This window comes from Festucalex cinctus, chromosome 3 (assembly GCF_051991245.1).
Source record: "Festucalex cinctus isolate MCC-2025b chromosome 3, RoL_Fcin_1.0, whole genome shotgun sequence".
Taxonomy (NCBI): Eukaryota; Metazoa; Chordata; class Actinopteri; order Syngnathiformes; family Syngnathidae; genus Festucalex; species Festucalex cinctus.
In genome coordinates, this window is record NC_135413.1 from 33,168,166 (window position 1) to 33,191,134 (window position 22,969).

At 41.3% G+C, this 22,969-nt stretch overlaps 2 protein-coding genes across 3 annotated transcripts in view; one reads left to right on the forward strand and one right to left on the reverse strand.

Annotated features, from left to right (window-relative positions):
• Positions 1-22,969, forward strand: part of LOC144016557 (integrin alpha-11-like) — a 44,419-nt gene that overhangs the window by 8,283 nt on the left and 13,167 nt on the right. The window contains exons 2-9 of one of the 2 annotated variants that reach the window (XM_077517830.1): positions 16,841-16,952; positions 18,252-18,379; positions 18,447-18,541; positions 19,237-19,351; positions 19,422-19,549; positions 21,521-21,669; positions 21,735-21,879; positions 22,701-22,866. In XM_077517830.1, the coding sequence (XP_077373956.1) occupies positions 16,841-16,952; positions 18,252-18,379; positions 18,447-18,541; positions 19,237-19,351; positions 19,422-19,549; positions 21,521-21,669; positions 21,735-21,879; positions 22,701-22,866 (1,038 nt within the window). The remainder of the gene's footprint in view (positions 1-16,840; positions 16,953-18,251; positions 18,380-18,446; positions 18,542-19,236; positions 19,352-19,421; positions 19,550-21,520; positions 21,670-21,734; positions 21,880-22,700; positions 22,867-22,969) is intronic. The other variant, XM_077517831.1, reaches the window with a different exon arrangement.
• On the reverse strand, positions 7,107-15,387 carry LOC144016603 (acidic mammalian chitinase-like). Its single transcript, XM_077517943.1, has 12 exons — positions 15,247-15,387; positions 10,983-11,071; positions 10,896-10,927; positions 10,776-10,802; positions 10,503-10,692; positions 10,361-10,420; positions 9,473-9,620; positions 9,272-9,381; positions 9,112-9,196; positions 8,848-8,970; positions 8,720-8,782; positions 7,107-8,614 (listed from the first exon to the last, which is right to left on the reverse strand). The coding sequence occupies exons 1-12, from the start codon at positions 15,385-15,387 to the stop codon at positions 8,486-8,488; spliced, it is 1,197 nt and encodes a 398-aa protein (XP_077374069.1). The 3' UTR covers positions 7,107-8,485.

Below are 22,969 nucleotides of genomic sequence, written 5' to 3' on the forward strand. Positions count from 1 at the left end.
TTTTTTTCCATTTGATCCGGAGTCGCTTGTTACAGATCGTTTGAGGGAAAACCAAAAAAACAACTTTGATCTTTGCTGACTCAACACCAGCCAAAAAAAATAAATAAAAAATAAAGAGCACTTCCTGGTGCTGGACGCGAGTTTGGACTTGATTGATGTTGGACCTCATCAAAGAAGCGATTGGGTTCACACCCTTGGCAGCTCGCCTCGCACGTCCGCCTTGCACTCCTTGTGACCTTTTCTTGTTTCAAAGTTTTCTTTGCTGGGAGTAGCCGTAGGAAAAACTTCCGAAACATGTTAGCTGCATTCAAAACGCAAGCGCAGAGTTCAACAATTGATTGTTTTGGAGCGAATGCGTACAGTAGACAGACACCCGCATGGTCGCACCCACGGAGTCAACTGGCCCATGTACACCCGTTTTTGCTCCGTTTTAGAATTCACAGAGGAGGAAACACCCGGTAAAAATACTTTTGACTTCTACTCATCAAGTACATTTCAGAGCTGGCATTTTACTTGAGTAATTATTTGAGGTACTTTTGCTTTTACCAAAGTTTTTTTTTTTTTTTTTTTAACAAGTAATTGTACTTTTATTCAAGAATATCAGTACTTTTCCCATCTCTACGAACCAATTTGGCTGGTAGTGCATGACGCAGTTGCCAAATTGGCGAGTCCGCCATGTTTTATTATATGTATACAAGTTTTAGAAACAAGGTTTTGTGACAAGAAAAACAATATTTATCGCAGATAAACAAAAGAAAAGCCAAAACGCATTCAGCAATGGACTCAATTGATGCGTTCAGTGACCACACACATAGTAGGAAATCGTTTGTCTTCCACGTATTTGAATTTTAAGGTTATGGTTAGGTGTTGGGAACAAGGAACATTTTTGAAAAATGGCCACTTTTATGTGCACGGTAAAAGTTGTAAGATGCCACGGCAATTCGCTCCCGGCAAAAATTGGTTCAAGGAAACACGAGCAACATCAACAAGCATCTCCAGCGCCTGATCTACACACATTTTTTTGGTATATTATTATTATTATATTATTTTGTATTATTTTGTTTACATATTTAATACTACTGCGTAGCATTACTGTCGTTGCACGATGCAATTTTTGCTGACAAGCAAAATAAAGAGAATTTTGGGGCGGGATCGTTCTCTTTCCACACAAATGACGTACAGAAACCAAACCGAAACCGTGGCCCAAAAAAAAACCAAGGTACCCAACTGTGGGCCACCTGTACCGTCGCATCCCTTATATATTCATATATTCAAATGTGAATGTTGTCCTTCCATTGAGTACTAAAAACATATTTAAATTTGTTGACAGTTTTAATTTAGAATTATCGTAATTTGCTTTTCTGGTTGTTTTGATGAAGTATCTCGATTCATTTGACAAAATCAAATGTCATTTTATTTCATTGAATTCAATGCATCTTGATGGGAATTCTTAATTTGTGGGCCGCATTTTGCATCGTGTCATGTTTGGATTCGGCTTCTTCGCGTTTTTGGGCTACTTAACGCCTCCTTTGATCACTTTGGAGGATTTTTTCATTTGTGTCCAGCATGCGTAAATGCGGCGACCCTAAAAAATATGGAGAGAAAAAGAATCTCGTTTGTACGACAAGAAACAAGTTGTTGTTTCATGTCAGCCATTTTGTCCAAACGTCGCGTGAAAGCGAGACAAAAGAAGCCAACAATTTCTTCATGAAAGTGGAACTTATTATATTTAATTGTTGGGTGTCGGCAATTTTGAAAATGGCAGATAAACACCTGACACACCCCTAGTGACTTTTGATGGAACTTTGGACTTTTCTGGGCTGGCATTTGGCCTTTCTGGTCGCTTTCCAACTTGCTTTGCCAAACACAAAGACATCAAAAAACGCAGATATGTTCCCACACATTTGACACTTTTTGGCTTGGGATCTTTTCAAATGGAAAATTCCCACGGACGACTTCTTGCCAGTCCGAAGTCATTCGAGTTCATAGAAACTAAACTGGACAAATATTTTCATGAAGAAAGTTCAACAAAAGGAGCGTGTTTTTTTTTTTTTCTTCTTCTTTCAAAAACAAAAACCAACTGAAGCATTTTCTACTGAGACAACTACTGTTTCGTGCCTATTTGAAATCAAAGTGCAACATACGCTTTCACCAGCAGATGGTGCTTGCGTATCAGCAGTGTATGACGTGTACGGCCATCGAGGAAGAAGACGAGTCAGTTGACGATGACGACGCAAGAAATGGACGCGCACCACCGCGAACGCTGTATAACTTTTTGTTATTGTGCTTTTGACAGGTAAGATATGTTCTGAGTGTAAATGTAAACGATAGACAATGGTAAAAAAAAAAAAAATAGAAAGTGATTGTAAGTGTTTGACAAGGTCACATGTCGCGCTAGATTGTCCATGTACCATGTTTAGGAGCGTGTAGAAGTGAGTCACGTCACAAACGATGTCTACTTGTAATGGCGGATTAACGCCGAAATGAAACACGATGTCCGCGTGTGGTAGAATAAGAAGAGAAGTTATTGAAACTACTGCTGAGAAATGTATGTGAAAAGTAACAGAAACAAATGTTAAGCAAGTACGTGTCATGTCATGAGACACTAGTTTTACTTGTATGATTGAGCTAAGCTAAGCTAATCACAGTCATGCTAGATTGAGCTAATGAGCACACCTGTGGATTTGTAATTTTTGCATCAGTGCTATTTAATTTATTAGCCAGTGATGGACGCCATAACTGTCCACATTTTGTGTTTTTGGATTAAAGAGCAGCTACATATTTATTTAGGTCAATAATCGAAAATATGTTTGGGCATTAAAGTATAATAGTAATTAAAACAGGGTTAAAAACACTTAGGTTTAAATATTGTTCATTTAAGTGTTTCAGAGTAAAAGGCATATTGTGAATTTTTTTTGTTTTTTTGAGAAAGTAATATCTGAAAGAAATGATGTGCAACGATACGAGTGTTGTCACGAAACCAAAATTTTGACTTTGATACTATACCTGCATAAAATACCTCTAACGGTACCTCGACAAAAATCTAAAACGTCAACAGAAGCAGCAATATTAACTCTTTGTTTGCCAGGTTTTGGGAATTCCCGAACCCTTACAGCACTCTTCAGGTGTTTGTGGAGTACAAAAGAAACAAAAAACAGCGTCATAAACACTGATGTGCATGAAATACATCTTTTCACAAAAAGCCTCTTTTGTCCAAAGGACGGGATTTTGCTCTAACCAACTTGTTTTCTACTGCAGATTACGGAAAAGCGGAATAAGATAGAGAAACACTTTTTTTTTTTTTCTGATGAAAGATGAGACTTCAATCTTTCATTTGGTAGTTTCCGTGCTTGCGTAGTCCTAACACACAATTTTCTGTGGGCCTTGAAAGATCGGTCAAAATGCTCTGAATCAGCTTTTCTGAAAATGTTCAAAAGAAATAGAATGTGTTCCATGAAAAAACATTATTTCCCCAAATATTTTAAATGAGCTCATTTTAGAGCTGTAATTAGGTCTGGGAATAAAAGTTGACCAAGTCGGTTGGGTTGAGCATAAAAAGTGATCGACGCAAAAATGCTTAGCTAATCTATTTTAATAATTAAAATCAAACATATTTGTGGCACCTGGACGGTGCTGGGAGGCGCAGAACCAATATTTTGTGTTCCGCACGGACATTTATTGCTCATGGACCCACAATTTACCACTACTAAGATGCTTCTTAGTGTTTCTTTGTGGTCTCTTTAGACTGGAAAAAGGAGAAAATTAACATCTCTACGTCTTACGTTTGTAACAGAACAATCCGCGTCAAATTAAGTCATTGCTAATATCGTCTGAACAAAACACATTGACAATGCTAAATGTGCACTTATTGTCGTGTGCTTTATTGGGGTAAAAAAAAAAAAAAGACAAAAATCCCCAAAGTATCGCTCTTAAAAAAATATCGCCGAAAAGGTCATCGGTTTTGTCAAATTGGTCTGATGTCGCCCATGATGAGTCTGCAGTAACTTTAGTCGGTGTGGAAAAACAATCAGTGCAAAATCCTGGAATATTACAAAAATCTACCACGTTTCATATTTGCACTGTTAAAAACGTGAGAGGGCAAAACAAGTGAGCGAGGGTGGCCGCATTTTGCATTGTGTCGTGTTCGGATTCGGCTTCTTCACGTTTTTGGGCTTCTTAACACCTTATCAATTTGGAGGATTTTTTCATTTGTGTCCAGCGTGCGTGCTTTCAACAAGCTCCAAACGTAAATACGGTGACCCTGAAAAATTCTGAGAGAAAAAGGATCAAGTTGTCGTTTCATGTCAGCCATTTTGTCCAAACATCGCGTGAAAGCGAGACAAAAGAAGCCAACAATTTCCTTATGGAAGTCAACTTATTATATTTAATTGTTGAGTGTCACTAATTTTGAAAAGGGCAAATGCAGATAAACACCGGAGACACACCCACTTTTGTTTCTGACTTTTGTTGCCACGTTGACTTTTCCGGGCTGGCATTTTGAAGGCCTTCCTGGTCGCTTTCCAACTCGCTTGCCAAACACAAAGACAACAACAAAGACATCAAAAAACGCAAATATGTGCCCACACATTTGGCACTTTTGGGCTTCGGATCTTTTCAAATGGAAAATTCCCACGTACGACTCTTGCCGGTCCGAAAGCCGAATTTGTTTGTTGCCTGCGCTGACCGAAGCTATTCGAGTTCATGGAAACTAAAGTGAAAAAAGATTTTCGTGAAGCAAATCAAACCAAAAGGAGCGTGCTTATTCCAAAACAAAAACAGACTGAAAGTACATTTTGTTTGGGTTCTTGTACACGTCATTGATTGTTTGATTTTGAGCATCCACCATGTAGGGGAACATCTGATCTGGGCCTTGTCCACCACCACTTGTCCGCTAGACTTGTGGCTACTAACTCTTTATTTTTGACTTCTTGTAAAACAGGCGTAAACAAACCAACAGGATTGTCTTTTGATTGTAATGTTGGTTGACAATTTATTCTTAATTCACAAAAGTCACAACTCTCACAGTAACAAAACACGACAGCCTCAATCAGGAGCTTAGAGAAGATGTTTAGAAGCTCGTTTTTCACGACCGTGCTCGCTTGTGTGACTACTTCCAACTTCTGGCCTCTCACATTTTCCTTCTCAATCATTTTAAGCTCTTTGTTTTTAGCCAACAAAACTTTTTCAGTCCTTGTCCAACAAAGTCGAAGTTCAGCCATGACTTTTCTCTGTTCCTGCAAGGCATCTTCCAACTGGTTTTCCATTCTCTCTGTTTGTTTTTCCCGAGCTCTTTTATTGTCTCTTAGTTTCACCGAAGAACCTCTCAAGCGTCTTCATTTGCTGCATCGTGGCTCGGACTCGGAGGGTCTTCGGCTGCCCCTGTAGCTCGGTGATCTGCTCCTCCCTGAACGGGTCGGCTGATCCTGGTTCACCTTCGATCCGCCTGTGTGTGTTGACCTGCCCGGGGGTCGTGCCAACGGCTTGTCTGGGTCTGAACATTTTATTCCTTTTATTTTATTTTTTATTTTTTGCGACCGACTGGGTTTGCTAATTGTCTTTTTTTATTGTTTGAGTATTGCCGTGTGCCTCCTGGTGGTTGGGCTAGGCACTTGGGGGCGGTCCCACGGGTTTAGTTTACACCAGGGGTGTCAAACATACGGCCCGTGGGCCGGATCTGGCCCGCAAAGGAGTTCAATCTGGCCCGCGAGATGATTTTATAAAGTTAAAACAAAACCCAAAAAACTAATAATCAAAAATTAAAAGTCGGACCAATTAATCAGCCGGCCACAATCTAAACATATACATTTGTGATTTCACAAGCATTCCTCAGATAAGTAATGCAACTTGTACATGGTCATTATTTTACACACCACTTCATGTTTATAAAAAAAAATATACAAATAAAATCATAGAGCAACATGACCAACCAAATTCAATAACTGCTAATTTTGCATTTGCATTCGTGTTATTTTTGGAACAATATATTTACAGTTGAGCCCCGCTATAATAGGGCTGACCAACCCCCCCCAAAAAAATAAAGAAAAAAGAAAAATAAGAAAAAAAACTGTCTATAATAGACGCCAATTGTTTTTAAGTTGGCGGCATGAGGTTGGAGTCCAGACTCTGGCCTTCCTGGGTGGAGTTTGCATGTTCTCCCCGTGCCCGCGTGGGTCTTCTCCGGGTACTCCGGTCTCCTCCCACATTCCAAAGACATGCATGGCAGGTTAATCGGGCATCCGAATTGGTGTGCTTGTGGGCGTGGATGGTTGTTCGTCTCTGTGTGCCCTGCGATTGGCTGGCAACCAGTTCATGGTGTCCCCCGCCTACTGCCCAGAGCCGGCTGAGATAGGCTCCAGCACCCCCGTGACCCTTGTGAGGAATAAGCGGTCAAGAAAATGGGTGGATGGATGCATGTTTTGGTTATATAGCATGATTGCCCTCGTAGTAATTGATTTCCCTCCATGTGGCTAATATGAGTTTGACACCCCTTGTTTACACCGTTTTTGTTTGCCGTGTCAACTGCGGTGAGTACGAGGTACAAATAGTTTCATGTTTCTGACGTTTTCGGGCGTCTTCCCTGCTAAATGAACCCGACACGGCAGGAAAGGATTTCAAGCTCGTCTCTTTTTAGTGAACTCTGTTGTCGAACAAGGCTCGCTCAAATACACCTCTCTCTCTTTTGCTCTCATTACATGCGCGCTGTATAAAACATTTAAGCACATAAACTAAATATATAATTCCAAGTGTAATAATTTACAAAACAAATAAAAATACACATTGGCAAACATTACACTAACAACATGAAATGGGAAATTGTTTTCTTGAAGTAACGACGCCGGGGCAAACAAACAAACAAACAAATAAACAAACAAACCAAACATGGATGACGTGACGCTACAATTAATTCTGTTCTCTCGGAGAATTATTGACATTTCTTTGTTGAATCTCGAACGAGACGCGCTTCGTGCATTTTTAGCTGGTAAATATAGTCGTATTCCCCCAACCCCCCCCAAAAAGTGGTCCAATCAGCTCGAAGTATCGTACAGATGTCCCGCCTGTTGTATTTTGTCCATATGTGTGGGCTCAACAGATGACAAGAAGCTGGGTGGTTTCCACCAAGTTATTTTATTGTCCATTTCCTTTACCATTCCGGCCTTCAAAATAAAAGCATACCAGCAAACCATTCAGCTACACATCACCACCTTTCCCAAGCAAGTCACAGTGGAGCAGTCCCTTTAGTGAATCACAATTATCAGTCTGCCTATTGCCAGGTTAGATGTTTCATCGGTGGTGGAACACAATCGTTTTGTGTACCAGGCGAGTTTTTGGATTGAAGGTTTTCATGTTTTATTGGATGAATTTTGCGTCTGAAATGCAACAAATGAACTTGTAGTTGAGCAAATTGTTTTTGTCTGGAGGAAGGTGACGATTGATGTCTGTTTCTTGCTATTTGCAGCCAAATGGCTCCCTTTGTCACCTTTTGTCAAATTGCGATAAGCGAATGGCGCATTAGATCAATCAAGCCCTCGTCCCAAACGTAGCAAGTGATTGGTGATTTGACAGGATGGTTCCCTTCACCGCAGGAAGCGAGCCATGCATCCTATTAAAGTGATATGTTGTGGATCTGTTGGATGACAAAATAAGATAATCCCCTTGACCGCAGGCTGCATCCAACTCATCCAGGTCCACTGACTTGACAAAGGCTCCTCCAAATTTAGCTCTGATGATGTACTTGGCCTGGATGGGCACCAAATGGGGGGAAAAAACGTTTTAACGGCCGACCGAGTGAGGGACAAAAGTATCTTGTTGATTTTCTTGACATTTGACTACCTTGGCTTGAATGGTGGCATCGCTGTCACTGACTCTTGTGAGGAATAAGCGGTCAAGAAAGTGGATGGATGGATGGATGGAAGTTCTAGCACCCTCTGGTGGCTAGTTTAGTGCAGTTTAATTTTCACAAGGCATGTATTGGCCCTTCGATGTTTAAAATTCATGCTAATGGTGTTCATAGAGATTGTAGGTTGTTTATATGCATTGTTGTCATGTACAAGAGCACAATTTTGTTTTGTTTTTTGTGTCGCCAACCTCCCCACAACATTGTGATCATTATCGTATCGTGACCTTCATATCATGATGATATCGTATTGTGATGTTTGGATATCGTTACGTCCCTCGAACCAGGCGAGTACGAGTTCTTGGATTGAAAATGTGTTTGTTTTTTGTCATGCTTTTGGAGGAATTTTGAATGTGAAGTGCTGCAAATGAACTTGTAGTTGAACAAATTGTTTTTGTTTGGAGGAAGGTGACGATCGATGGACTTGCAGTCTGTTTCTTGCTATTTGTAGCCAAATAGGCTTGGTCACGTTTTGTCAAATTGCGATAAGCGAATGGCGCATTAGATGAAGCCCTCGTCCCAAACGTAGCAAGTGATTCGTGATTTGACAGGATAGTTCCCTTCACCGCAGGACGCGAGCCACGCGTCCTATTAAATTAATATGTTGTGGATCTGTCGGATGACAAGATAATGCCCTTGACCGCAGGCCGCATTGAAGTCATCCAGGTCCACTGACTTGACGAAGGCTCCTCCAAAGTGCTCAGCTATGATGTAATTGGCCTTGATAGACACAAGAGGGAAAAAACAAAACATTTTAATGGCTGGCTGGCTGACTGAGTGAGGGGCAAAAGTATCTTGTTGATTTTTTCTTTGAGATTTGACTACCTTGGCTTGAATGGTGGCATCGCTGTCCACGTGGACTGGCGAAGATGTGGTGGCACTGCACACCTGAAAGTCGGATTCACATTTTCACATCGCGGCTTCTCATTGCTCGCAATGATCTCACATCTTACCGTGTATATGGGCCAGATGAGCAAATTAGCAGTGGGGCTTGTGTCAAAACCATACGCAGCGGTTCCCATGTTGAGCTTTCGTTTTGGTGCCCCCTTGCTGACCCAGTAGTACATTGCAGTTTGCTAAAATACAACAACAACAAAAAACCAGAACAAAAAAAAACTCATGGACAAGAGGACAGATTGGGTTAGCCAAGGTTGTCCAAACTACAACCCACTTGCATTTTTTTTTTTTTTAGCATCGATCCAGTTCTGCCTACTTACCGCATTGGGGAATGGTGCTGGGTTAGTGCCAGGTGGGGGAGTTCGATCAAGGTCGAAGGTTATCACATTGAAGAAGTTGACGATACTAAAATACACACGAGATTTTTTTGCCCGTCTTGTTCTCAATGCAGCTTTGCTCCCAAATGATTTTTGTGTTTACCCGGCAAGCAGTGGGACTTCATAACTGTAGTCGATGTAAATGTTCTCAGCTGAGACGCTTGCAGTGAGCATTCGCACGCCCAGCGCGACTTGCATCTCGGCTTTCAATTCCTGTTGAGCAGAACGCCATCGTCAACTTCTTTGTCAAACGCGCAACAAATTTGCTCACCGTTTTTAGAGCAGGACAATTTCAAGATCAGACCTGCATGAGAAGTGTGAATCTCTGCTTGTCATTTAGTTGATTGACGCCTTGTTTAATCACCCACACGATGTTGACGCCATCGAATTGCTCAGGAATCATAACATCAATCACAGATTGGATAAAAATGGCCCTGTTATTTGGCGCGAATCTGGTAAACAGATGGAAAAGGAAAGTTGTCTTGAAAAAGGTTTGCTTCCTTATTGTGACTTTTTCCAATTGTTTTGCTGCCTTGAGATACAAGCTCAGTTCATTCTGTGACTTGTATCTCAAACCGCTTGTATGGGAAATGATCTTTACCCATAGAAATAAATCACAGCGCCATTAATACGTTCCAGCCGAAACCAAAATCAATTTTTTTTTTTTTTTTTTTAAATCAGGAAAACAGTGCAGTGTAATGTTGAGTGTGACGTAATTGAACAGAAGGTAAAAAATTACGGCTGGGTCTAAAATATCGATATATCCAATCGGTATTCCTTTTCATAGCCCAATATCGATTCATAAAACCATGAATCAATACTTTTAACACGTCTTTTTTTCCTTCCGATACCAGTACCGGTATCGGTAACCGGCGTTATGATTTAATGCTGCAATCCAATCCATTGTGCTCATCCTTCTGCTGTCCTGTGCCCTGTCCACTGGAGGGCAGTATAATAATGAAAACACAAAGCAAGATGAATTGGACTTCTTCTGTTCCTGAGTTTCTTTGTAAGCTGCATTAATATTAACAATTCTCTTTAGTGGATAAAGAATATATGCTTGTGAGTGTTGCCGTATTGTCTGTCTAGATGTGTTGCTACACTGTTTGTGTTGACTTTCCTAAGTCAGTTATGTGGCAGCATGATGGACAGAAAGTACAACAAGATCTGCTCGATGCCTTTTGTGACTTACATGTCGTTGGTAGTCAAGTCAGTCAGGTCGACTTCCAAAAGGGTTTTAAGGTTGGGGTTGCTGTTGGAACAAAAAAAAAGAAAGTTTCCTTGTTATTTTTCAAGGAATCCAACAACAAAGCTCAAAGTGGTGAAAGTCTGACGTGATCTTATGGCTGTTGAATTGTGGAAAATTGTTGAGGTCACTCGGGCTTGCGGTGACCTCCACCGGCTCGGGCTTGAGGGAGCTGTAGATGAGATGAGTGCACAGGTACGGATCGATGTCCTCCACAATGTCAAAGGGGTTTGGACTGGAGTCCTTCTGAAAGGTGCACACCAGCTTTTTTGGTGTACCTGAGACGTGAAAATCACCAGCAGTTCTTAACGACGACACGGCACATTTGCTGCAAATTGGCACGAGGGAGACGCAAACTTACCCAACTGAGCGTTGAGGGCGCACAGACCTTCAAAATCAAATCGACACATTTTGTCAACAGTCCAACAAGCTGTTTGGAAGCTTTTTGACACTTTTGTTTTCATGACTGCGTCTTACGTACCTGCCAGAAGAATCAACGCGTACATCTTGTTGCTGGAAAGCCAAAACAAAAAAGTGGTCAGTCCACGCGGCCAACAACCAGGATGACCTTTTGGGAATTGAGGTCAAATAGAAGAGAAGGTCGTCCTTACTTTTAACCGGATTGCACTTGAAGATTTCCCAAACAATCTTGAAAGCCTGAAAAGCACACAAACAAAAAATTGGATGGCAACATTCATTTCAAAATGACATTCAGAAATCTTTTCTGAATTTTGACATGAAATGTCTTCCTGCTAGTTTTTCACTTGGCAAAAATGTTGACGCTGGCCTTTCACAAAAAAAAAAAAAAGTGGTGGAGGCACTCGTTTGTGGAGAAATTTTGGCTGCCCCACCGTTTGATTATTATTTTATTTTTTATTTTTAAACAAATCTCAGTGGTGGGAATGATATAAAGACGTCTCCTCTTCTACAGTGGAGTCGCACATACGTGTGATTTGCAGCACCTACTGATTCTCCTGTTTGCACATTTGTTCTCAATATTTTTTCATGTATTATTATTGTAAGTATATTTTCTAAATTTATCAATATATTTTAACATATTTTATCAATTATATTTTTATTCAATACTTTTGAGTAGCTGTCAATTTTATATGTGTATTTTCTGCATATTGAAATGTGATTTTTGACCTCCATCTACTTCGGTCCCCACCTCTTTGTGGGGCCCCCTATTTGCGCTCATGACAAACTGTGGCCCCCTCCATCATGGAAGTTGCCCGTCCCTGCAGTCGATAATATTAGACGCACTTGCTTTCAAGTTGAGCGCAGACGTTGAAATGCAAAACAGTCAACGGGTTGATGATGATGATGATGAGGATGATGATGACGTGTGTGCGTGTACTTACCAGCTGGAAGGAAGCTTGCGAGTGCCTCTCAGTGGAGAAGTGACGCTTGCCTCAGACATGCTGGCATGTTTATCTGCTGACTGGGCGAGGCCGACCATGAAAAAGGAATTCTAATTGCTTCATTAGGGCAATTAGGGCAGGGCAATTATATTTGTTTTTTTTCCCCATTTCATCCAGAGTCGCACCAGCCAAAAAAAACAACAAAAAAACAACAGCACTTCCTGGTGATGCCACCGAAAACTGAAGCAAGTTTGAACTTGATTGAAGTTGGGCCTCCTTGCACTGGTGACCTTTGCATTTCCGGTTTTCTTTGCTGGGGTACCCGCAGGAAAGCCACACAAGCAAATGGCCTCATTCTTGTGTGGCTTTTATCCGGGTACGCCAGCAAACTTCCACCTTCCAAAACATGTTAGCATGTTAGCTTCATTAAAGACGCAAGTTTAGATACGTTTTTTTTTTTTTTTTTTTTTTTTTTTTTTTTTTTTTTTTTTTTTTAAAGACACCCGCATGTTTTCACCCACAGACCTTGCATACTAGCTACTTTTAAAAATATTATTTGTGCACTTTAGTAGCCGTCAATTACGGGTGTTCCATATCATACCTTCTACGATATTACCGGTGTATTTTTTTGTGCGATAACAATTTGAAATACCGCGAAATTGAGGTCATGCGTAGCATGATACATCTTGGTGTCAATTTGGACGTACACGCGTCATTCGCCGCTGCATAAAAAAAACCTGATGTCGGACTGTGTGCGGCTGCAAGAGCTGCAGCTAGTTGTCGCGTCTTCGGCAAAGTGGGAGTGCGCTTCGTCGCGTGGCGGCGGTTTCGTTGCAAGAGGTCGCGGTCGCATATTGTTTGGCCAAGATAAACAATCCGCGGTGTTTATTTTACCATGACCGGTAATTCGCCATCTTGTTCATGTGAGTTTGTGATGCTAACCGGCCGCTAAGCTAACGTGCTGTCAATGAGACGGCGTGTGCGTTGCTGTCAAGCGTGTGAATGTTTTTTCAGTTTGGCCTCGGCTCGCCAAGCCCGTCGAGAGTAACGAGAAGAGAATCCATCTTGGACCGAGCCCGCTGATTTCCATTGAACAATAAAAACATCTTTCAATTTCACAGTTTTAACGTATAATGACCCTAATTACAACTTATTTGCTTCCTGACAGGTTATTTGTTTTGATGAATTAGCATTTGACATTTTGTTTCATCGACTTCAATGCATCTTTGTGTATTCATATTTGTGCATTGATTAGTGACACTTGCATCATTTGATTGGAATGTGATGCTCGGGGTCATGTTCAAGTGTGCCTTTACACATGCTACGGAAAAATGAAGTCATTTGTCATCGCTAATATCTTTTGAGCAAAACACATTGACAATGCTAAATGCTCACTTATTGGCACGTGCTTTATTGGGTTCAAAAAATGCCCAAAATGTTTCATATGGAGTCGAAATTGTCACGAGTAATCGGTGTGCAAAATCCTGGAATATCACGAAAATGACCACATTTCATATTTGCACCGTGAAGCTTCTTCACATTATTGATCACGTTGGAGAATGTTTTGCATTTGTGTCCATCGTGCGCGCTTTCAACAATGCGGCCAGCCTGAAAAATACGGAGAGAAAAAGGAACAAGTAGCACGTTCGTACGACAAGAAGGAAGTTGTTTTGCATGGCAGCCATGTTGTCCAAACTGAAAGCCAGACAAAAGAGGCCAACAATTTCCTCATGATGCAATCATGAAAGTGAGCTTAATTATATTTGTCATTATTGTCAATTTCGAAAATGGCAAACTCGGCTAAACACCTGACACACCCGACTTTGACATTTCTGGGCTTTTATTGGGCGGGCGGCTTGAAAGACTTTCAGGTCGCTTTCAATTGGCGTGTCAACACCAAGACCTCAAAAAACGCGGGTGTGTCCCCGCATATTTTGGCACTTTTTGGCTTCGGATCCGCTCAAATGGAAAATTCCCACGGACGGACGGATGAGTCTTGCCAGTCCCAAAACCGAAAGTTTGTTTGTTTCCTGATTTGATTGACAAATAATTTCCGCTTCAATTTACAGATATGCGCAACATTGTCATGATCTACTCCAGTCTGCTTTGCAAGACAAAATGACAAATAGAGACATTCAAGTGTCTTTTTTTTTTTTGCTTAAAAATTTATTAATTTTGTATTGTAAGTGCCTTTTTCCACAAAAACAGCATTTGGGCTTTCACCTTCTTCTTCATTTCTAATTTAAATCAAATCGATTTTTGGATATTAAATATCAATTCGATTTGATTAATAAATGAGAATCTATTTTTTGGCACACCCCTAATGGATACCCTACGAACGGCATTAACTTGTAGGCATGTAGTTGATTCAATGGCTGAATTGATCCATTTTCCACAGCATTTACAGTACATGCACGCACAGTCGTGAGTACGTTGACCGCCATATTGGATGAGTGAAGACTTTGTAAAGATGCCTCGTTCAGTTTCTCCTTAGATGCATCATCAAGTCACAACTCATTGGATGAATATGGACCTTTGATTACATCATCCCATTCCAACTCAACATTGCTCATTATTTGCCGATTTAATGGCGAGTACAATTAATTGCTCCAATATGGCGGATGCGCTGACATATCGCTATTTACCGATTTAATGTTTGTCCTCGTCACAGCCAAATAGTGTTAATTTCGTAAACAAATATTAAACAAAGAGAATTGAGTCACCACACATTTTTCACTGGACTAAAACTCCCATGAATGAACAATAACTGGTTCCAAATCAGTATTCCTTTTCGTCGACTAATGCAAATGTACTTCACTTAAATACTCGACTAAAATCTGTGGACATTTTAGTTCATGAAGAAAAACGAGATGAAAATATGATTTTGTCAAATCTTGTCTCTGCTAATCTGTCACTGTGACCACACCCCCTTTCAAATCTGCAGCTAGCAACATGCACAAATGCATGGAACAGACAGGAGGTGAAAAAAAAAAAAAAAAAGTATAGTTATAATGTAACAACGGCTAAAATGTTCCGATAATGTTTATCCGACTACTAACTAATGCTGGCTAACTTACTAGCTCATAACATGCAGCCATAGTACTCTTTGTAGCCACTTGTCGATATACTGTAATCGTGTGTAAAGTTTTTTTTGTTTTTGTTTTTTTTTGTTATTAAAAAGATAAAAGAACATTTTGTGAAATTGTTTTAGATCCAAAATGTTTAACATTAACTGCTGAGCAAAATATATACCGGTATAAAAACACATATACCGGTGTGTGTGTGTATATATATTAAGGGTAAAATGATTAAAACCAGACTAAAATGTTGCCAGTTCTTGTTGACTAAAACTAGAGGAATAAAATTGTTTTCTTGGACTCAAATAAAGACTAAAATGCTCGCTTTATAGTAGACTAAAAATGGACTAAATAAATATGGGATGAAGGTCTTTAATTATGATTAAAATCTAACAAACGTGATTGAAACTGGACTCAAACTTTCAAAATGGCAGCAGCCGAGTTGGTCCTCGTCATAGCCACTCCACAGCAAGTCGAGGCGAATCGGGTCCTGTCGTGTCATGGCGACCAGTCCAGTTGCATCCTGTCGTGTCATGGCGACCAGCCCAGTCACGATTGTCTGCTCACCTTTTTCCCTGCGGTTCATTAAAGCAGCACGTGTTGCAGTCGATTCCTGTTTTGCTGCGTTATTCTCCTGCATTTTGGCTCCGCCATCCCTTAATGACACACACAAAAAAGAAAAACAGAAACAGACTGGAAGTCCGTTTTGTTTGGGCTGACATTGGTTGTTGTACATGGTCATTGTTTGATTTGGACTGTCATGTATGGGAACGTTTGATATGCCTTGCTTGCCTGCTTGTCACAACTTCTGTTTCAACGTCCTATTGTTCAGAAAGCCAACAAATTCCTCATGATGCAGTCATAAAAGTCGACTCATACTTAATTATTGGCTGACAGCAATTTGCAAAAGGACAAACACCTGAGACGCACCCAGTGACACAATTTTGACTGTTGTGGGGTGGCATTTAGTTTCAAGGCCGCTTTCCAACTCGCTTGCCGAACAGCAAAAAAACAACAAAAAAAACAAAACAAAACGCGGATGTGTTAGCACACATTTGGCACTTTTTTGGCTCCGGATCTTTTCAAATGGAAAATTCCACGGACGGACGAGTCTTGCCAGTCCCAAAGCCGAAAGTTCGCTTTTGTTTTGTTTTGTTTTGTTTTGTTTTGTTTTGTTTTGTTTTGTTTTGTTTTCTTTTCTTTTCTTTTCTTTTCTTTTCTTTTCTTTTCTTTTCTTTTCTTTTCTTTTCTTTTCTTTTCTTTTCTTTTCTTTTCTTTTCTTTTCTTTTCTTTTCTTTTCTTTTCTTTTCTTTTCTTTTCTTTTCTTTTCTTTTCTTTTCTTTTCTTTTCTTTTCTTTTCTTTTCTTTTCTTTTCTTTTCTTTTCTTTTCTTTTCTTTTCTTTTCTTTTCTTTTCTTTTCTTTTCTTTTGTTTTTGTTTTTGTTTTTGTTTTTGTTTTTGTTTTTGGTTTTGGTTTTGGTTTTGGTTTTGGTTTTGGTTTTGGTTTTGGTTTTTGGTTTTTGTTGCCTGCACTGACCAAAGTCATTCAAGTTGAACTGAAAAAGAAGAAAATCAAATCTAAAGGAGCTGGCTTTTTCCAAAACGAAAACAGACCCAAAGTACATTTTGTGTGCGATGACATCATCATGGTGACACTTTTGGTTGGTGTACATGTCACTGATTGTTCCACTTTGACCGTCCATCATGTATGGAGTCTTTTTGCTAGCCGTTGATTGATGAGAAGTGATAATGTTTGTCATTTCGGTACTGTACAGATTTTTTTTGATTTTTTTTGGTGATACTTTATATGAGATGCTTTTGTTTTCATTTTAGTTGTAAAAATCATGACGTGCAACGCCAAAATTCAATTCTATTCCAAACAAAAATGTACGCTAACATGATCACAATGACACATGCTAACATGCTAAAATATGTCAATATTAAGTGTGGGAATCTTTGGCTTTGTGTCGTGCGTTTTGCTGGCGTCAGGTGGGCGCGTGTGCTTCAACCTGGACGGCAAGCGAGCGCAAATCTTCCGCGGCTCCAAGGAGAGCCACTTTGGCTACACGCTGCGGCAACACAACGCGCTGGGACGACAATGGTGAGTTCAACCGCTCCTCCTCCTCTTTTTTTTTTTTTCCTCCTCTTCCTCCTCCTGCGTTTTCCATCTCAGCTGCTGTTGCTCTCGTCTGTCTCATCTTTTTTTTTTTTCTTTCCCAAGTTTGCAACGTGTTCCTCTTTCTCCCGCCATCCCGGGAATGTTGCGCTCCCGCCAAGGCAAATTCCTGCACAGGCAGCTGCACTCAATAAGACAAAAAAGAAAACAAAAAAAAAAGACGACCTGCGTGTGCGCCACGTGTTCACCTTCATCATCGTCTTCTTGATGTTGACTGTTGTGAGGGGAAGCGCGGCGATGCCCCGCAGTGCATTATGGGACAAACAGCGGCGCTTTTATTAGTCAACAGGAAACGAGATCGTCCTTAATGATGACACGATGTGGCGTCTGGTCCTGACTCATCGCACGCACACACCTGCAAAATGCACGCAAATACACGCACACGCACGTTTCACTTCTCTAGCTACTCGGGGTGTGCCAAAAAAAAAAAAAAAAAGATTCTCATAAGACTCGCGATTCTCATTTAGTACAATTCAGAATCGATTTGATATGTCCGAAAATAGATTTGATTTAAAACGATTTGATACGGTCTTGCCCTTGTTTGGGATCGCTGGTCATGTTGTACCCGATTAGGCCTTCACTTATTAAGCCCATGATAGCAATAAAAAGTTCATATTTTGTCTATGATTAATTTGATGCTTTCATTATTTCTCATGTACAATTAGTACCTTTGAAAACACATTTTGCAACTTGCTGTCGAGTGAAAATGACATCACAAGGGCTCAGATAACCAATCACAGCTCACCTGTTTTCTAGGTTTGGTCATGTGACATTCACAAGCTGAGCTGTGATTTGGTTACCTGAGCCCTTGTGATGTCATTTTCAGTCGCCAGCAAGTTGCAAAATGTGTTTTGAAAGGTACTAATTGTACATGAAAAATCATGAACATATCAAATTGATTATAGGCAAAATATTGTTTGACTGCCAAAAATGGCTCAACAAGTGAAGTATCCCGAGACAGGGGTCGATCGTGACAATTATTTGCTAATCTTTAAACTGAAGCAGAAATCAGTCTAAATGAAATCATTTTGAATCGAAAATCGATTCTGAATCGCATCGGAGGCCCAAAAATCGGAATCGAATCGTGAGACAGTCAAACATTGCCACCCTTACCAGTTACAGATAATGCGATATTAAAACTGCCAAAATATATATCGGCGGTGTCCTGTCACGATATTAAAAGCAGCGCATCTGAGTCCGGTCATTTGATTTGTGTGTTGAAAGGCTCCTGGTGGGCGCCCCCCTGGCCTGGACGGACGGCGAGCAGACGGGCGACGTCTTCAGGTGCCCGATGGACGCCGCCGCCGCCACAGCTCTGAACTCGAGCGCCGCCTGCAGCCCCTTGCGGCTGGGTGAGCAACTCCGCCCGTAGCTCCGCCCCCCACGGCGCGATTCGCTGACGTGACGTCACGTGACCAGGAAACGTATCGGTGGACAACGTGCTGGCGCAGCGCAAGGACGGGATGAGGCTGGGAATGACGCTCGCCGCCGATCGCGAGGACGGAAGCTTTGTGGTAAGTCACGCGCAGGCGCCGATGACGGGTATCGGTTCTATGCCAGACGGAAAATGTACGCTAACATGATCGCAATGACACATGCTAACACACTAACAAAGATACACGCATGAACACTGACATATGTAATTATGCTAACATGCTAAGACGCTAACAAATGCGCATTAAAATGATTAAGGATGGGCGAGTACCGATGCCAGGTATCGGTTCTATTCCAAACAAAAAATGTTTGCTAACATGATAACAATGACACATGCTAACACACGCTAACAAAGATTCAGTGCGAACACTGACATATGTAAATATGCTAACATGCTAACAAAAATGGTTAAGGATGGGCGAGTACCAATGCCAGGTATCGGTATCGGGCTGATATTTCAAGGTACCGGTACTCATGTGGCCATTTTGCAATCAGGAAGTAGAATTTAGAAATTAGAAGATTAGAAAATTGTCATGCAAATTTAAAGAAAAATGTGACATTGGCATATATAAAGGTATTTCTTCAAAACTGCCATTTTGTTTTTTGTTTGTTTTGGTTTTGTAAATGTTCAGTATTGAAAATAACCGTGGTTGGTATCGGTATCCGTGACTTGACTCGTGAAGAGAGTGATCTGGAACATGCCTGACAAATGCTACCAAAGAAACATATGAACATGCTAACAACGAGGCACTCTAACGGGCGTTTGTGTGTTCAGACGTGCGGGCCTCGCTGGTCTCACGAGTGCGGCAGCTCCGTGTACACGTCGGGAATCTGCTCCCGCGTGGGAGCCCGTTTCCAAACGCTGGAGACGCTCACGCCCGCCTTTCAGAGTAAGTGGCCGGCCTCCGCGTGGCGAGCGTTGGGTCTGCGCGTCCACACGCGCGCGTGTCGCTCTTGCAGGGTGCGAGACCTTCGTGGACCTGCTGATGCTGGTGGACGGCTCCAACTCCATCTACCCGTGGGCGGACGTCACCGACTTCCTGGTCAACATCCTGCGCAAGGTCAACATCGGACCCGGGCAGACGCAGGTCGGATGCCGTCACGGTTTTTTTCCTCTTCGTCACGATTTTGCTCATCGTCCTCGACCACGCCGTCTTCACTTCCTCTTGTCGTCCTCATCTTCTTCCGGCTTCTTCTCGTCTTCATATGGAAGCAACATTCCCACCAGTAAAAAAAAATAATATATATATCAGAAGCCCATTTCTGCCAGCGGGCTGAAAAAAGGTTTATTTATTTATTTATTTATTTTATTAATTTATTTTTGAAAGAATCCATCAGTGGGGAAAAATATATATATATATATACTGTGTATATATATATATATATATATATATATATATATATATTAGGGGTGGGAATCTCTGACATGAGGCCGATTCGATATGTATCTCGATACACAGGTTGCGATTCGATTTGAAAAACGATTATCTTTCAGAACAGAACGGTTCGATTAAGTTTGGGAACGATACAATTTTCGATTCGATACGATTAATTTCAATATTCAAAACTTATAGTGACATTTGTTGCTTGTAAACATTAATCTTAAAACACCACAAATTTTTACAGTATCTACAAATGTGTTAAAAAAGAACAAACACAATGTCTTCTATATTTTTATATATTGAATCAATTATTTAAATGGACCGGAACAAAGGGCTGGGCGATATGACTGAAAAATGTATCAGTTTAAATATTTATTAGTCGTTATTGACAGTTATAATTGTTTTTTGTTTGTTTTTTTTAATTCAAAATCAGGATCAGGAAAACAAAAGGCTGATCATTCAATTTGAAATATAAATATTTAACCTTTAAAAAGACACCAACACAATTAAACAGAATATGTCCACATTGTGAAGTATTTCAGAAACATAAATTTAAGACATGAAATAAACCTACCGTCCAGCCAAAAGAAATATGAAGCCACCTTATGGAACAATAAATCTATCAAACACATTTTAACCACTTAATATATCCAAAAATATTTCCAAAAGTGCCCTAACCTTTTTATCAACAATTTTTGTTTTTAACAATTTTTGTTTTTCTTTGCCATCACTTTCATTTTTGGTTAATGTATGACATCTTTTTTGTTTTTTTAATCTGAGACACGATGATGACCACAGAATCACTACTGTTTATATTTTGTTTTTTGGGCTGTCGTAATCGCGGGCACGTCTCAGTTCTCCTATCTGCTGCTCATGCTAGTTGTGTACATTGACAGGGAGCCACAAACTGAGAAATGAGATACTTGCAGTGTGCTTTTAGCTTAGCTGGTGTGTTGGCTGTGGGACATACCTGTGTCGTTTGAATCCATGCATTGGATCGTCACGGGAGTTCTTCTTTTTGGCTCGCGCGCAGTACCAACGCCGGCCCGGGAAATACAAGTGCACCGAGAGGACTCGATAGCCATGGGAAATACCGAGATGTGAGGCACCGGCTTCTGCTAACTGTCTCCACTGTTGCATGTTGTCACTCGTTGTGCGCGCGCGCGCCGTGTCGCGAGCACGGCGTTGACTGTATCGGTATTGGTATCGGAACAACACTAATAATTACTCAATTACTTGTTGGAACTATACTAAGTGCAATTTCTGGAGAAATTGCGTGGGAATGCTGAAAGCTGAATGCTAAGTTGAATGCCTATGAATGAAATTGAAGGATACATACATAGTAGTAGGACTAGTAAATTACAAGTAGTAGTAATAGTAGTCGTAATATTATGTAAGTTATGTATTTAGTGCATTTAGAAATATGTTTTTATTAGAGGTGCACAATAGTTCTATTTTCAATCGGTACCTATCAATCAATTTAAAAAGTGCCGATGTCGATAGCCGATAATTGTTGTTTTGTTTAAACCTTAGCAGTAGCTTAACATGCTAACTTAGCATTAACTTAGCATCAGCATAACTTTCAGCATTCCCACAACAATTGATAGGATAATCGATTTGAAAACGATTGGATAATGAGAGTCCTTCTGCCTCTCTCGTTCCCGTGCCGATGCGCAGGTGGGCGTGGTCCAGTACGGCTCCAGGGTGGTCCACGAGTTCCATCTGGGCGAGCACCAGACGGTGGAGCAAGTCCTGCAGGCGGTCGCTGACATCCGACAGCGAGGCGGCGAGGAGACGCGCACGGCGTTGGCCATCGACGTCGCCAGGTGCGCCGCTCGCCTCGCACGTCACCTCGTGGCCGCGTCGTGTATGATGATGTGTGCGTTGTTAGGTCGCGGGCATTCAAGCGCGGCGGCCGTCCCGGCGCTCACAAAGTTTTGGTGGTGATCACGGACGGAGAATCTCACGACAATCCTCAGCTGGACGACGCCGTCACACGCTGCAAACGCGACAACGTCACCATGTACGCCATCGCGGTGAGACAACATCACAAACACCACAAAAACGACGACACAATATGACACAAACCCAGCATAACACAATCAAAAGCAGCCACACTTCCTGTGTGGTTTCTAACATGGCCGCACTTCCTGTGTATTTTCCAAAATGGTGTCACTTCCCGTGTCTTCCAACATGTCTGCACTTTCTTGTGTTTTCCAACATGCTAGCACTTCCTGTTTTTCCAAAATGGCCGCACTTCCTGCATATTTGTGTCTTCCAACTTGCTAGAACTTTGATTGCTGCCAAGTTTGTATGTCTTACTGCAAAAAAAAACAACAAAAAACTCCCAAGTTGTTGGGAGAGGGAAAAAAAAACAAAAACATTCTAACGCTTCCTGTGCTTCTTTCAACATGTCTGTACTTCCTGTGTGTTACACTTAACGAGTTGATTCCAAAATGGCTTCACATCCTTTGTGTCTTTCAACGTCTCAGCACTTCCTGTGTATTTTCCAAAATGGTGTCATTTACTGCGTGCCTTCCAACATGCTAACACTTCCTGTGTGCTTTCGCAACATAGACACACTTCCTATTTTCCAAAATGACATCACTTCCTGTGGGTCTTCCAACATGCCAGCACTTCACGTGTGTTTTCCATCTTGCTAGCACTTCATGTGTGTTTCTCCAAAACGGCCACGCTTGCTGTATTTTTTCCAGAATGGCTTCACTTCTTTCTTTGTATCCTCCAACATGCCAACACTTCCTGTGTGTTTTCCCATAATGGAAACACTTTTCGATTTTCCAAAATGACATCACTTCCTGTGTGTTTTCCAACATTTTCTGTGGCGTGGCGTTTTGAGGTTTTGGGCTACTACAACCGCCGCGGCATCGACCCGTCGTCCTTCCTGAATGAGATCCGCTTCATCGCCAGCGACCCGGACGAGGAGCACTTCTTCAACGTGACGGACGAGGCGGCGCTCAAGGACATCGTGGACGCGCTGGGAGAGCGGATCTTCTCGCTGGAAGGTCAGCGAAACTGGCAAAACTGGCAAGATGAGCGCCGGCCGGCGATTTTTTTTTTTTTTTTTTTTCTTTGCAGCCTTCAGCGGCGTCCGCTCATTGATTGGTC

Excerpts from the sequence above, each read along its gene's own strand:
- LOC144016603 (XM_077517943.1), bottom strand. The coding sequence starts at position 15,387 with ATGACACGACAGGATGCAACTGGACTGGTCGCCATGACACGACAGGAC. Across the intron at positions 10,928-10,982 it reads TTGACCTCAATTCCCAAAAG|CAACAAGATGTACGCGTTGA; the intron begins GTCATCCTGGTT and ends TTGGCTTTCCAG. Across the intron at positions 10,421-10,502 it reads TTCAACAGCCATAAGATCAC|CAACCCCAACCTTAAAACCC; the intron begins GTCAGACTTTCA and ends TTGTTCCAACAG.